Here is a 14546-nt window from a genome sequence, read left to right on the forward strand (position 1 = left end):
ACTTTGGGTGCTTCTGCCTTGGGCTAGAAAGGGTTAAGCAGAAAGTTAAGCCTGGGACACTCACAGCAGGGTGACGGTGGACAAGTCACCAAACTTCTCAGTGCCAACCTGCTGGCCCCCAAACAAGCCTCGTGCGGTCCCCCCCAGGTCATCGGGAGGGAATGGCCGTCAAAGTCTCAGGAAAGCCAAGAGCTGCCAGCCCCGGGGAGGGCTCAGGAAAGGGGTGTCCTGGCGGGGGTGGGGTGCTGGGCCCTGGGCCTCGCAGGGGTTAAACTGGGAGGAGGGAGGGGCTGGGAGGGCTGGGTGGGCTGGGCCGGGAGCCTGGAGCACAGAAGCGGCCGAGGCAGAGCTGAGCTCCGGGTCGCGGGGGCCCCGCCGGCTGGGAGCGCCTATTCCCCAAGGGGAGAGGGCAGCAGGCCCCGAGGTGGCGGCGGTTGGGGGGTGGGGGGAGAGAAAGGGGGAGGAGCCATGAGGGCCGGGAGCTAGAGCCAGGCCTGCCAGGCCCGGGAGAGGTGAGGTTCCCCCCCCCCCACCCCAGCCTGGGCGGGGGCCATGGTGGTGGCAGCAGCCCCGACATGTCGGCCGAGGTCCGGCTGCAGCGGCTGCGGCGGCTCCAGGCGCTGGTGGCCCACGGGGGCTGCGTGGGGCTGGAGCCCCTGCTCGACCTGCTGCTGTGTGTCTACCAGGAGCTCAGTGCCTCGGCCCTGGCCCAGGAAAAGTACGTGCTGGACTTTCTGCAGTGGGGTGAGTGCTCTCCCCCAGGGGCCGCCACAAAGGGAGCATCCCTGAGAGGGAGGGGGCAGCCAGGGGTCTGGAGGAAGCAGCTGGGGTTGGGAGGGGGCATCCCTGAGAGGGAGGGAGCTGCTGGGGGTTGGGAGGGAGCCCCTCCTGGGTGTGTGGGGGATTAGGACCCAAAGGAGGTTTGGTGGTTTGTTTTCCGGGGATTGGGGGGGGGGCACCACTGAAGAAAGTTCCAGGGGAGGAGAAGGCACTGAAGGAGGGAGCAGAGAAGTTTCGGGGCCATCAGAAAAGGCAGGCTGGGGTGGAAAAGGCCGTGCGAAGGTCCGGCTCTGAGGGAAGGAGAGAGTTAGGGGCTGGGCAGATTGCTGGGAGAGGGGCGGCAGCCTCCCTTTCCGGCCTCTCGGGCACACAGGGCGGGCAGTCGGACTGCAGGGCTTGGCCCTGGTGAGAGATAGGGGAAGTTAGGGGGAAGTGACCAGCTCTGCTAGCTCCCCTTCCCCCCCCAAGTGCCAGAACTTCCCCCCAAGTGCCAGAACTTCCCCCAGCCCCCTCCACTATGCCCCAGATCACTAGTGCTTGAGATCCCCGGAGTGTGAGGGAAGGGTGGCAGCTGCCAGCCAGTGGCAGGTGGTCGGCGCCACAGTCTGACAGGTGCCCAGGGCCCCAGGGGAGGGAGGGAACAGGGATTTGGGTGAGTCAGGGCCATCTCTGGCCCCTAGGAGGTTCTGACTCACCAGCCAGAAGCACCCCAAATCTGAGTGACCGAGGTTTCAGCCGTCTGTACCCCAAGTCCCACTGGGCCTGCATCAGAAGCCCCCATGGATTGGGGGGGTTAATGCTGAGGAATTGGGATGGGGGAGAAGGAGCAGGATTAATTTATCCCGGGGCTTCCCAGCTGGACGTAGCCCTAGAAGGCAGCTCCACGCAGTCACCCTGTCTGTCCTGGCCCCCACTCTGGGGAGAGAACAGGCTCCGGGAGGCCAGGGAAGGTCAGGGTCTGGAGAAGAGGATTATGGTCCGAGACCCCAGGGCCACCTCTGCCTTGTCCCCTTGTTCCTCTGTTCTCTCTTCTCACCCCTTAAGGGTGGAAATGGGAAGGAAGGAGGGGCAGGAAGGGAAGAAGGGAGGAAGGAGGGAGGGAGAAAAGGAGGGGTGGGGAGAGAGAGAAGAAAGAAGAGAGGAGAGGAAGAAAGTGGGAAAGGAGAATGGGAGGAAGGCAGGGAGGAAGGGAAGGAGGAAGGATGGAAAGAAGGAAGGGAGGGAAGGAGGAAGGGAGGATGGAAGGAAGGAGGGAGGGAGGAAGGCAGTGGTCAGAGGGAAGTGCCCCCCCCCACCCCCAGTTGCTGCCACCGCCTGGCATTATATCCTGCTGCTGCTGCGCTCTCCGTTGAAGAACACACAGAGCCCCAGGGTGGGAGTGGGCGGAATGGGGAAGCCCCGTTTCTTTGGCGGGATAAGCCTCCCTGCCCCAGTTTGCGGGCTGCCGCGCACAGCTCCAAGCTGAGCCGGGAGCCGAGCCCCGCCGCGGGCGCACTTCCCCTGCCCGAGCTCTCCTCCGCGGCCCCCCGGGGCGGGATAAGCTCCGTGGCTATCCAGGCTTCCCGTCTCCGCTTGGGCCTCTGCCTTTCCCTTCGGGCCTCCCGTCCCCCAGCTCTCGGTGCCCGGGTCCTTCCTCAGCCTCGCCCTCTGTCCCTAGATCTGCCTTCTACCTGGCGGAGGGTCCTGGCCACAGCCTCTGTGCACGGACTCCGCCAAGTGCACGGGCCAGGCCCCGAGGTTTTTGGACAGAGAGGAGGGAGGACGGGACTGGAAGGACAGCTGCTGGGCCGGGGGGTTGAGGGGGGGAATAAGCTTTAATTCTCTCTTGAGAATATTTGAAGTCAGGACTTCTATCTCCTCCCCCCCGACCCAGAGGAGACAAAAGGGGAAACTGAGGCAAGAGGGCAAAGTTGATGCCGCCCCTCCCGCCACCAGCTCCGGGAAGGGTGCTGCCTTTTGTGGACAGTGTTGGCAAAGCCCGCCCTTGTGCGAGCTAAACCAGAACCAAGCCGGGGCGATGCCATAAAAGGGCCGGCAGCTCTGGCGGCCCCAGTAGCGGCTGCTACTCTTCTCCCCCTGCCCTCCCCTCCCTCCCCTCCGCCCCGCCCCGCCCTTGCGCCAGGCACTTCGCCCCCTGCCCCCCGCTGCTCGCCCTTTCCACCTCCTCCCCCCCTCTCCTCCCCCTCCCCAGCATGGGTAAGCCCCTGTGTGCCAGGTCCCCGACTCCGCTCGCCCCTGAAGGCCGCGAGCAGAAGGGAAGGGGTGTCATGGCCCCCCTCTCGCCCCCTTCCCCCCGCAGCGGAGCCCTTTGTGGCGAGATTGAAGGAGCTCCAGCTGCGCAGGGACGACTTTGAGATTTTGAAGGTGATCGGACGCGGGGCGTTCAGCGAGGTGAGAGGGGCTCGGCCCGGGCCGAAGGCGGGGCAGGGGGCGGGGCCGGCCCTCCTCCTGCTCATCCTCCCGCCCTCCCCCGCCAGGTGGCCGTGGTGAAGCTGAGGCGCACCGGACAGGTGTTTGCCATGAAGATCATGAATAAATGGGACATATTGAAGCGAGGGGAGGTGAGGGGGGCGGAGCCCGGGGAGTTGGGGCAGGGCCTGGAAAGTAGGGAGGAGCCCGGAGACAGGGGCGGGGCCTATGGGGGCGGGGCCAGACAGGAGCCCCGGAGAGGACTGGGGCGAGTCCCGGGAGGGGCGGGGTTCGGGGAGGAGCGCAACCAGGGAAGAAGAGGGGATAGAGCGGAGGAAGGAGGGGCCTGGGGAAGGGACGGAGGGAAGAGCCTCGAGGAGAGGTGGAGCGGGGGGAGGGACTCGCGGAGGAGGCGGGACCCGTGTACAAGCAGGAGTTCAGCGACGTCCCTCTGTCCCCCCCACCCCGACAGGTGTCATGTTTCCGGGAGGAGCGCGACGTGCTGGTGAATGGGGACCCCCGGTGGGTCACGCAGCTGCATTTTGCTTTCCAGGACGAGAACTACCTGGTGAGGAGTGGGCGGAGCTAATTCCCGTGGCCTTTGATGGCCGGGCCTTAGGGAAACTCAGGGACTTGGGTCATATTGTAGGAGAAGGACACCGGGAAGCGCTGGTTCCTGTAGAACCCTGGGCTGCCTCAGTTTCCTCTTCTGCATACAAGCTACTTAATGCGTTTGCTAATTCATCAATTCCCCAAACAGGGGAATTATGCCTTCAGTGGGTCTTAGGTCCAATCATTGAACTTAAGTTCACAATCACGAACTTCTGTCGCCTGGCTGCACTGCTAGGCCGAGTGTCTGCCCTTGCCCGCTCCATCAGCGACAGTCCCGGCCTCGGCCCTGTTGTGCTAGGCTCTTGGGTTAGACTTTCGTCTGGACGGGTCCCTGCTCTCCAGCGTGCACGCTCCCCCGTGTGTACATCTGTACGGGCAGACTTAGGCGGGAAAGGCGTTAGGGAGGAACTGGGGGAAGGTTTCATGGAGAGGGCAGTGTGAGCTTTAAACCGGGGTGCTTGGATGAGGACAGAGGGAGAAGCCCTTTTAGGGACTCGGCCTTACAGCTTGTCCACTGAGGTTGGATTGGAGACGTCCCGCGTGAGGGGCATCGGGAAGGCTGGAGTGGCGTCTCTCGGGATGCTCCCAGAGAGTCCAGGAGCCACTGAGCTTTCCCAGAGAAGGTGGGGCGGTCCCACGTGGGCTTTAGCGATTAAACGGTAGCATCTCTGAGCTTTCACTCCCAGGATTCTCAGTGGTATGTTGTCGGCATGTCTGCCCTCACGCTCGCCTGTATCTCCTACCTACACACACACACACACACACACACACACACACACACACACACACACACACACTCCTTTCCCATCCCCCGGGGTCTCTCTTGGTCTCTGGACCAAGGAGCTTTCAAAGTCAGTGACTCTCAAACCTCCCTCCCCCCAGTACCTGGTGATGGAGTATTATGTGGGCGGGGACCTGCTGACCCTCCTGAGCAAGTTTGGGGAGAGGATCCCCGAAGAGATGGCCCGCTTCTACCTGGCCGAGATGGTGCTGGCCATAGACTCTGTGCACCGGCTCGGCTACGTGCACCGGTCAGGTCCCGAGGGTCCGGCCGGGGGCGGGGAGGGGGAAGAAGGGGACGGGACTGGAAGGGAATAGCCAGGCCGGGCGTGGGGGTGGCAAGTGGCTTCTCTGAGCTGTCCCCCCTCCCCCTTTCTCCGTTCCCCCTTCCAGGGACATCAAGCCGGACAACATCCTTCTGGACCGCTGCGGCCACATCCGCTTGGCCGACTTCGGTTCCTGCCTCAAGCTTCGGGAGGACGGCACGGTGAGGGGCAGGGAGCTGGAGAGCCCGGACTCCCAGGCTCCTCCGCTGGAGCTGGGCAGAGCCGGGACCGGTTAATAGTCTAGAGGCGTGACGGAAGCCGGAGAAAGCGAGGCCGGGGGGCAGAAAGGGGCGGGGCCGGAGCGCGGAGAGCTGAAGCGGGGGCGGAGCCAGGGGAGGGTGGGGCGGAGCCAGGGGAGGGCGGGGCCTGACTCTCCATCTCCCCCAAGGTGTGCTCCTCCGTGGCGGTGGGGACCCCGGACTACCTGTCCCCGGAGATCTTGCAGTCTGTGGGGGACGGAACAGGGGCGTGCTCCTACGGGCCCGAGTGCGACTGGTGGGCTCTGGGGGTGTTTGCCTACGAGATGTTCTTCGGCCAGACGCCTTTCTACGCCGAATCCACCGCCGAGACGTACGGCAAGATCGTCCACTACAAGGTGGCCCCGGGGAGCCCTCGGGACGCTTGCGAGGGGGCGGGCCCTCTGACGGGCACGGCCCCCAGCCCCGCCTCGGTGGTCCCGGGCTGGCCCTTGGCTTGAGCCCGCCCCTGACTCCTCCTCCCCCTTCCCTAGGAGCACCTCTCCCTGCCCATGTCAGATGGCGGGGTCCCCAAGGAAGCCCGAGACCTGATCCAACAGCTTCTGTGCCCCCGGGAGGTACGGCTAGGACGGGCTGGGGCCGGGGACTTCCGAGATCATCCATTCTTCCAGGGACTCGACTGGGAGGGCATCCGGGACAGCTCTCCTCCTTTCGTTCCCGACTTTTCCGGAGCCACGGACACCTGCAATTTCGACCTGGTGGATGACGGGCTCACGGCCATGGTGAGCGGGGGTGGGGTACGTACCCGCCCCCGCCCTCTCCCCCCAGGGGCCCAGCGCGGGTCCCCACCTTGCCGGGTCCAGGCTACATCCGAGCCAGCTTTGGGAGCCTCGGGCCGGGGAGGGAGTGGGCTCAGAGCTTCCGCGCCATCTCCAGAGCAACAATTCACTTCAGTTCTTCATATCCAGAGATTTTCTCTCATCTTTGTCAGCTCTGTAAGACTTTCCCAGCAAGCACACATGCTGTAGTAGGGAGATCCTTAGCCCCCTCCCCCATGCATACAGTTTCCCAGGACATATTCATTGCACGAATAACCCTAGAACTCAGGCGCGGGGCGGTCCCCGCAAGTTCTCCAGCTAGGACTAAGCCGGAGAGAACTCTGTGGCCTGTCTGGTCCACTCTAGCATTGTACACTGGACTTGAGCTGTCACCCAGGGAGGTCCGGAACCCAGCCCCGGAAGCGTGGACTCTCATCCGGACCTGAGCCTCCACTAGCCCGGGTGGAACTTCCCTAAGCCCCCCGGCTCTCTCTTTCTTCTAGGAGACACTGTCTGACCTGATGGAAAGCCCGCCACTGGGCGTACACTTACCCTTTGTGGGCTATTCGTTCTCCTATGCTGCTCTCAGGTGAGGGGCTGCCCTTTTCCTCCCCCCTTCTCCTCCGGGCCTTTTCTCAATCTGCCTCCACCGTCCTCCCCAATTACCTTGAACCTTTTGTGCTTACCATAGCTATTTGTGCCTGTGAATCCATCCATGCCCGGGGTGTCTTAAAGGCCTTTGTTATTCTTGTTGTTCTTTAGTCGTTCCAGCAGGTCCAACTCTGTGTGATCCCAGCTGGAGTTTTCTCGGCAGAGATACTGGAGTGCTTTGCCATTTCCTTTTCCAACTCATTTTACAGATAAGGAAACTGAGGCAAACAGGGTTAAGTGACCTGCTGAGGATCACATAGCTAGTCTGAGGCTTGATTCCAACTCAGGTCTTCCTGACTCCACTTAGCTGATCAGTCCCAAAGTATTACTGCAGTGGGTAGAGAGCACCAGCCCTGAAGTCAGGAAGCCCTGAGTTCAAATGTGACCTCAGACACTTCCTAGTTGTGTGACCCTGGGCAAGTCACTTAACCCCAATTGCCTCAGCAAAAAAAATAAGTAAACGAGAAAGTTATTAAAACCAAAAAAGCATCGATTTTGGGGGTATTTTCACATCTCTACATAAAGAGCCAGGAAGCCCCTGTCCTAGCTATGTGACCTTGGCCTTTATGTGTGAGCTCTCAGTGTCCATCCATGTGCACACACACACACTGTCTGTTTACCCAGGTTCTGACACTTACATGTGTGGGGAGAAAGGAAGTCCCATAGGAAGGTGGGATTATTCCTCTCCTTCTCTGCTCTCCCAGAGAACTTGGCCTTGGAATACAGGGCCTTCTTACCCCTTTCCCACTCTCCCCACAGTGAAAGTGAGGCCCATGAGGTCAGTCACCCTGCCCCTATGGAGCTGGAGCCTGAGCCTACAGCCCCTGCCCCACCCCAGCAGGAAACTGCTGAGGAGCCTGTGAGTAAGAGGGTGGGGAGGGGGCTGTGGACCCGGGACGGGCTGGGAAAGAGAAAGCCAATGATGAGAAGGCCTTCTTCACAGAGGGTGGTAGCCCCTGCCCAGCTTAATGGAAGCTCCTTTTGACTTTAGAACTGGTTTTGAATTCCAGTTACTGGGTGTGTGGCTCTGGCTAAGTCCTTTCCAATTCTGATTTCTAAGCTCCCCCAAACTCAGGCTGAGGAGGCCACACCGAGCCTAGAGAAGGAAGAGGAAGAGGGGGTCACCTTACAAGAGCTACAAACTGCCCTAGAGGAGGAGATGCTGAACCAGCAGAGCCTTCGGAGAGAGCTGGATGCCATCCGCTTGGCCAACCAGAACTTTGCCAGGTCAGTGGGGCCCCGGCTAGCTGAGGGCGGCTGGTCAATTATTCTGTCATGATATGGAGCCCTATCACGACCACAGCTGGGGAGGGTTGGCTTGTGATAGGGACTTAAAGTGGACTCCTGTGACTTGGCCAGGTCCTTTTCTTTCCCCGGGCCTCAGTTTCCCCATTTTGTAAATTTAGGGGATTGGACTGGATGATTTCTGGGTCTGTCCCAGTTCTCCATCCTAGATCAGGATACTGAGGAACACAGTCACTTGGTCCTATTTCAAGAGCCAAGGCCGTTTGGCGGCGGGCTTGTCCCTTTCTCCCAGATCTGGCCCACAGGGAAGGGGGCTGGGAGCCCAGGCGTGACCATTCCCCGGCTCTGCCCCTAGCCAGCTCCAGGCCGCCGAGAGCCGGAACGGGGAGCTAGAGGCTCAGATCCAGCAGCTTCGAGAGCGGATGGAGGAACTGCAAGCGGCAGGCAAGTCCGGCCCTGCTCCCCACCCCCGTCCGGGCTGGGGGGGGGGGGACAGAAACTCTGGGGACACACCGGGGAAAGCGGGGGGCTGGAGGCTGCCAGCACACGAAGCAGACTGCCCAGGCCACAAAGCTGCCGTCCTCTCTCTGTCCCGACCTCTCTCTGCCTGCTCACTGTTCGTCCCCACTTCCTTTCTCTTCTTCCAGCCAACTCCGGGCTCCCCCTTCCCCAGGCCACGGAGCTGTCTCCCCATGTAAGACTCCCCTGCCTGCTGTTGCCATGGGCCTGCTTCCGGGACCCCCTCCAGACTCCCTACGTTCTCCGCCCATCTCCCCCGCCCTGCCACTGCCCAGCCCAGCACATCTCGGGCGATCCCTCTCGGGGCGGCCCCGGGGAGGGAGCTGGAGGCGCTCCGGGCTGGTCACCTGTCCCTTCTCTCTCCAGCCAGATGGCCCCCCGGCCGTGGCTCTGTGCCAGTGGCCCCTGGTGGCGCCCTGCCACCTGCTGCCCTGTGCCCGGGTACGTCCCTCCGGCTGCTCACCCCCTGCCACGCTCGCCCTAGCTGCCTGACCCCTCTGCTTCGCTCCTTCTCGGCCAGTGGAGATCTAGGGGAAGGGGCGGATGGAAGGGGAGGCCAATCAGAACGTGTGGCCGCCGCCCGAGGGGACCAATGAGGGGCAACTCCTGGGAAACGCGGGGGGAGGGGAGGAGGAGAGAGAGAATGGGGAAAGTCGGGGTTGGTGGCACGACCAATGGGCTTCCGTCAGCCGGCCTGCGAGGACCAATCAGGTCGCGCCCCCTGACCCCGGGCCCGCTCTTCTCGCAGGTCCTTAAGCCAAGCGTATCGGAGGCGCGCCAGCTGCTCGTCGTCGCCGCTGCTCTGGCTCCTGCCGCAGCGCTGGGCCGCCCTGGGCTGGGGGCCTGTGCCGGCCCCGGCCCTGGCCCTGGCCCCGGCCCCGGCTGGGGCCTCCCCTGGCCGGCTCGCCTCAGCCCCGGAACCGCCCCCGGCCCCTGAGCCCTAGATTTGTCCCCGATGAACCCAGGTGTCCTGGGAGGGGAAGCCGTGGTCCGAGTGCGCATCCGTTTGCGCCCGCCCTGGACTCAGCGTCCGGCCCCATCCCCGTGATCCGGACCCGTCTCCGGGGGCTCCGGCGGTGTCAGGAGAGGGAATCAAGGGGGGGAGGGGGACGCGGCCCGTGCTGGGCTGCCCCTCCCACAACAAACACTGGCCCTCACTTCAGGGACCCCACGCCGACACGCACCACGCGCCACGCGCGCCCGGGGCCCCCTCCGCCTCCCTCACAGCTCGCTGCCCGGCTTGATATTTATTGAAACCCACTCCCCAACTGCGGCCGCCCTCTGCACCAGCCGGAAGCCGGGGGTCCCCGAGGGGCAGTGGCTGAGCTGCCCCGTGTCCGCCCCCTTCTCTATTAATGCACTGAGAGCCCGATCCCCGGTATTTATTGTCGCCCAATAAAAGCCTCTTGGTCTCCTCGGCGCAGGTCTGGTCCTTACACTCCTCCCCCCCCCCCCCATCCTAGGCCGGGTCCGGCCGAGCGGCGAGGGGGAGGGGAGGGAAGTCCCCTCTCAGGGGCCCAGCCTAGCGCTACGGCTCCTCCCGGTGGAGAATCGGAGGCTCCGAGAGCGAAGGGTTAAGGGCGGGAGCAGTTCCACGCAGGCGCCGCGGCTCCTAAGTTAGAAAAAACTTTCTTCCCCCAAGTTTTTCCTAGGTTGGAAAAGGGAAAGGAGCGAGGGAGGCGGGGCCCGTGACGAACCAGGCGGGAGAGGGCGGGACGAGGGCCCCAAGGAAGAAGCTGACCGGGCCCAGAGCCCCTCCCCGCCCGGGGAAGGGGGTGCAGGAGCAGCCTCCCAGACTCTGCGAGACGACGCGGGGAAGCCCGACGGGGAGGGCTCCGGGGGACGCCCCCCGGGAGGAGGGTGCCCAGGGGAGGGGGCGGCGTCGCGGGCGGAAGGAGGTGCCCGGAGGGGGAAGGGCAGGGGAGGCGGGGCCCCGAGCTGGGCCGGGCTGGGGGAGAGGGCTGGAAGAGGAGGGGGTCGGGGGGAAGTCCGAGGGAGGGAAGGAAAGGGGGAGGAACTTCCCAAAGTTGCAAAACATGGCTACCTTCCGTGCGGAGCCGAGCGCGGGCCCGGCGGGTGGCGGGGAGGCTGCGGCTACGGCCGGGGCGGAGGACGAGGAGGAAGAGGAGGAGGAGGAGGAGGAGGGGGAGGCGGAGGCGGACGAGCAGACGGCGCGGCGGCTGCTGCAAACCCTGCAGGCGGCCGAGGGCGAGGCGGCGGCGGCGGCCGAGGGCGCGGGGGCCCCTCTGGAGCCGCCGCCCCCCGCCGCTGCCGCGCCGGCTCCGGGCCCCGGCGGAGCCCCCGGCGGCGGGCTGCGCTTCTCGGCCGAGCAGGTGTCGTGCGTGTGCGAGGCCCTGCTGCAGGCGGGCCACGCGGGCCGCCTGGGCCGCTTCCTGGGCGCGCTGCCGCCCGCCGAGTGCCTACGTGGCGGCAGCGACGCGCTGCTGCGCGCCCAGGCGCTCGTGGCCTTCCAGCGCGGAGACTTCGCCGAGCTGTACCGGCTGCTGGAGAGCCGGCCCTTCCCCGCCGCGCACCACGCCTTCCTGCAGGACCTCTACCTGCGCGCCCGCTACCGCGAGGCCGAGCGCGCCCGGGGCCGCGCGCTGGGCGCCGTGGACAAGTACCGCCTGCGCAAGAAGTTCCCGCTGCCCAAGACCATCTGGGACGGCGAGGAGACGGTGTACTGCTTCAAGGAGCGCTCGCGGGCCGCGCTCAAGGCCTGCTACCGGGGCAACCGCTACCCCGCGCCCGACGAGAAGCGCCGCCTCGCCGCGCTCACCGGCCTCTCGCTCACGCAGGTCAGCAACTGGTTCAAGAACCGGCGCCAGCGCGATCGGACGGGGCCGGGCCCCGGCGGGAGCGGGACGGTGGCGGCGGCGGCGGCGGCGCCCGGCAGGAGGTGAGCGCCCCGGGGGCTGCTGAGCCCGCGCCCCCTCCTCCTCAGCAGTGGGAGCCACCCTCTCCTCCTGCCCCCCCCCCCTAGCACCAGAGTGCTGCCCCCCCTCCCAAAGCCCCCTTTCCCCTGGGATTGCTGCAGCCCGCTCCCCCCAGGCCGGACACGCCCCCTCAGCGCCCCGCTGCTACAACTCCTCCTCGAGCCCCCTTAGTTCTTGGAATTGCTGCAGCCCCCCCTCCCCCCCGGTCCGGGAAGCCGATAGGCTCCTCCCCCCCATAGCCCCTGGGATTGCTTCATTGCCCCTCCCCGCTGGGCACGGCCCCCCCTTTAATGCCAGACTGATGCAGCCCCCACTCTGTGGGCTCTCGTTACTGCCTGGGACCCTGGGGAGGGAGGGAGGGAGGGAGGGAGGGATTGCAGGAAGAAGGGGCTGGGCTGGCCACATGCTGGAGCCGGGATTTTTGTTGTGAAATGTGACCCCTCCTCGCCTGTAAGCCGAGCCTCTCCCCTCCCACCCGGTGCATGCTGGAGTCCCCAGCTGGGCTTGCATCCTGGGCTTCCTCCTGGGGATGCGGAGTTCCGGGCTCCTCCCTGCCACACCCCTATGCCCCACCCTTGCAACCCAGCTGAGGAGGCGGTGGGAGCCGTCCAGATTCAGAGAGAGCCCTTTGGCCACTTGGAGTAGCCTCCCATCGGCCTTTAGTGACCGTGGGACCGAGGGCTGGGCCTCCGGCTGAGTCCCCAGAAAGCTCAGCGTCCCGTCTCTTTTCTCTGGGCAGTGAGTCGGACGGGAACCCCAGTACAGAAGACGAGTCCAGCCACGGAGCCGAGGACCTGGACACGGGAGCGGCCGTGGCTGCCGGGGGCGCGGAGGTGCCGGCTCCCGGTTCTGTGTTCCTGGCCGGGCCGGCGGCTCCTTCGGGTCCCCCAGGGGCGGCACCCATCCTGCTCAATGGCAGCTTCCTGACGGCGGCCAGCTCCCCGGCTGTGCTGCTCAACGGGGGCTCGGTCATCATTAACGGGCTGGCTCTGGGGGAGGCCCCAGGCCTGGCCCCACTCTTGCTCACCGGGGCCGCTGGAGGTGGGGGGCCAGCCCCCTCCAGCCCCCAGCCCCCGACTGCACTCCCCCCCCTGCTCCAAGTTCCCCAGTCTGGAGACCTGAAGGCTGAAGATGCCCAGCCTGGAGATGGGGGCTCCAAAGGGAACCAGGCATCTGGGGAGGAAGCCCTGCCCCTCCAGGGGCTGTCCCTCTCCCAAGTGGTCCCGGGCCCGCAGCCAGCGGCCCCCTTCCCTCCTGCCGTGGTGACCTCTGCCGGGCCGGGGCCCCAGGTGGTCCCACTGTCACCCCCAGGCCAGGTGGCCCCTGTACCAGCCCCCCAGGTGGTCCCACTCTCTCCATCAGGCCCCGTCTACCCTGGGGCCTCCCCCTTGGTCTCCCTTCCCCAAGTGGTGCCCACCTCCCAGGTGGTGACTCTGCCCCAAGGTGTAGGGTCCCTCCAGCTGCTGACTGGGCCCGCCAGCCCCGTCAAGGTGGCGGCAGCAACAGGGGCCGCCCTGGGCCAGGCCAACGTTCACCTCATCAACCCGGGAATGGGGGTCGCAGCCTTGCAGTTGCCCACGGCCGCCCCAGGTAAACATGCTGACCTCTCCCCGGGCCCCAGATTGGCAGCCAGAGGAGCCCCCAAATGCCTCCCAAAAGGCCGCATTGCTACCTAGAGGCTCCTGCCCCAGACCTGTGCTCTGAGGAGCGTGAGGAGAGGGGATGGGGTGGGTGGGTCACCCCCCTTTCTCCAGGCTCTGGGTTCTGCAGCCCCTTCTTCCTCTTCCCTTGGCTCACACAAGCTCCTCCTAGCCGGAAGGCACATCCGGGACCCCGCCTTCCTGTTGTGGCCCTCCTCATTCTGGGCCCGCAAGTCAGGGGCCCCGGTTTGCCCGTGAGGGCCCCACCCTGACCGGGCGAAGGCCCGTGTCTCCGTTCCTCCCGTCGGGTTTCTCTTTATTTCACCATAGCCCTATGAGGGCAGTGTGGAGGGGCTAGTGCAGGGTGGGCAGACCCCGCCGTCTAACTCTCCTCTCCCCTTCCCCCGACAGGGAACTTCCTCTTGGCAAACCCAGTTTCCAGCAGCCCCATCGTGACGGGAATGACGCTTCAGCAGGGCAAGATCATTCTGACGGCCACCTTCCCGGCCAGCATGCTGGTCTCGCAGGCCCTGCCGCCCACTGCCGCCAGCCTGGCGCTGCCCGTCAAACAGGAAGCCCCGGCTCCGGTGGCCGAGGGGCCGGCCCTGGCCACGGCGGCCCCCGGCCCGCCCCTCCCCACCCTCTCGGCCCAGCCCCAGGTGTGTGTGGCTCCAGTGGCAGCTGGCCCGGCCTTCTCCTCCGACTCCTCCGGCCTCTTAAGCAGCGTCCCAGTCCCCACCGCCCCTTCTTGGCCTGGGGGCCTGGAGTTGGGGGTGGGAACTGAGGGGCTCTTTGAGATGGAGAAAGGGCTAGGGACGCCTGCCCCCCATTCCCTCCTGAGGCTGCCTGACGGGGAGGGCCTCCTGTTGGGGGGCCCGGGGGCCGAGGAGGGAGATGAACTGGAGCCCGAGGACAAGGTCTTGACCCAGCTCCAGTCGGTGCCCGTGGAGGAGCCGCTGGAGCTGTGACTGGATCTAGACGTTTATGCTTTCCCCGACTCCACAAATGAGGTGCTTTGAAGACTGAAGCGTCCTTCCCCAGGGGGCTAGAGGGGAGGGGGCCCGGGCCCACCACAAACGCTACCCAATCCTAACACTAATTCGCCCCTCCCCTTCGGGGGCTGTGGCTCCCCCAGGAGCCTCTTTTCCGGGGCCCTCGGAGGTAGCCGGGGAGCGGAGGTCTCGGCTTGTTACAGCCCCTCCCTGCCCACCTGGAGCCATTCTTGGGGGGACTGCACACCCATCCCTGTCAAATCCGGTACTGGCTGTGAATTGTCTATGGAAAAACACTATGGCCCCTGAGCCCACCCTCTCAAGGACCCAAATGGGGGAGGGACTGGGCTGGGGCCTCACCCAATGCACTCGATTTCTAAGTAGCCAACAGCATCTGGGTGGTGGCATCAACGGCCCCCCAGACCCTCCTGAACCCCAGACCAAAGAGGCTTCCTCCCTGCCCTTCCTCCAGGAGGGCGTGACCTTCCCGCCCCCAGTTTGTACCTTCCCAAATCTTTATATTTTTCTAGGACATGTTACTGCCTCAATTTCAATAAAGCCGACCAGAAATGCAGGGGGGCCTGTGGTCCTGGTCAGCGCTCCCCAGGGGCTTGCCTCAACCCCGCACCTCTCACTTCCTC

At 65.0% G+C, this 14546-nt stretch overlaps 2 protein-coding genes across 7 annotated transcripts; both read left to right on the top strand.

Moving 5' to 3' along the window:
* The first annotated feature begins 318 nt into the window (after positions 1 to 318).
* Positions 319 to 9756, top strand: DMPK (DM1 protein kinase). 6 transcript variants are annotated; one of them, XM_031963852.1, is made up of 15 exons: positions 319 to 744; positions 3080 to 3171; positions 3258 to 3341; positions 3662 to 3757; positions 4684 to 4832; positions 4975 to 5068; positions 5296 to 5502; positions 5638 to 5901; positions 6426 to 6511; positions 7333 to 7432; positions 7634 to 7800; positions 8174 to 8262; positions 8466 to 8512; positions 8704 to 8778; positions 9086 to 9756. In XM_031963852.1, the coding sequence occupies exons 1-15, from the start codon at positions 576 to 578 to the stop codon at positions 9272 to 9274; spliced, it is 1908 nt and encodes a 635-aa protein (XP_031819712.1). In that variant the 5' UTR covers positions 319 to 575; the 3' UTR covers positions 9275 to 9756. The 6 variants fall into 6 exon arrangements, with proteins under 6 accessions (XP_031819712.1, XP_031819711.1, XP_031819714.1 ...); XM_031963851.1 differs by having other exon boundaries at positions 8708 to 8778; XM_031963854.1 differs by having other exon boundaries at positions 7649 to 7800; positions 8708 to 8778.
* A 571-nt stretch (positions 9757 to 10327) lies between these two features.
* SIX5 (SIX homeobox 5) lies at positions 10328 to 14525 on the top strand. The gene is made up of 3 exons (XM_031963848.1): positions 10328 to 11236; positions 12013 to 12863; positions 13325 to 14525. Exons 1-3 carry the CDS (start codon positions 10374 to 10376, stop codon positions 13879 to 13881), a joined length of 2271 nt encoding a protein of 756 aa, XP_031819708.1. The 5' UTR covers positions 10328 to 10373; the 3' UTR covers positions 13882 to 14525.
* The last annotated feature ends 21 nt before the right edge of the window (positions 14526 to 14546 follow it).

Source organism: Sarcophilus harrisii, chromosome 3 (assembly GCF_902635505.1).
Source record: "Sarcophilus harrisii chromosome 3, mSarHar1.11, whole genome shotgun sequence".
NCBI classification, from domain to species: Eukaryota; Metazoa; Chordata; class Mammalia; order Dasyuromorphia; family Dasyuridae; genus Sarcophilus; species Sarcophilus harrisii.

Excerpts from the sequence above, each read along its gene's own strand:
- DMPK (XM_031963851.1), top strand. The coding sequence starts at position 576 with ATGTCGGCCGAGGTCCGGCTGCAGCGGCTGCGGCGGCTCCAGGCGCTG. Across the intron at positions 745-3,079 it reads GCTGGACTTTCTGCAGTGGG|CGGAGCCCTTTGTGGCGAGA; the intron begins GTGAGTGCTCTC and ends TTCCCCCCGCAG. Across the intron at positions 8,263-8,465 it reads GGAGGAACTGCAAGCGGCAG|CCAACTCCGGGCTCCCCCTT; the intron begins GCAAGTCCGGCC and ends CTCTTCTTCCAG.
- SIX5 (XM_031963848.1), top strand. The coding sequence starts at position 10,374 with ATGGCTACCTTCCGTGCGGAGCCGAGCGCGGGCCCGGCGGGTGGCGGG. Across the intron at positions 11,237-12,012 it reads GCGGCGGCGCCCGGCAGGAG|TGAGTCGGACGGGAACCCCA; the intron begins GTGAGCGCCCCG and ends TTCTCTGGGCAG. Across the intron at positions 12,864-13,324 it reads GTTGCCCACGGCCGCCCCAG|GGAACTTCCTCTTGGCAAAC; the intron begins GTAAACATGCTG and ends TTCCCCCGACAG.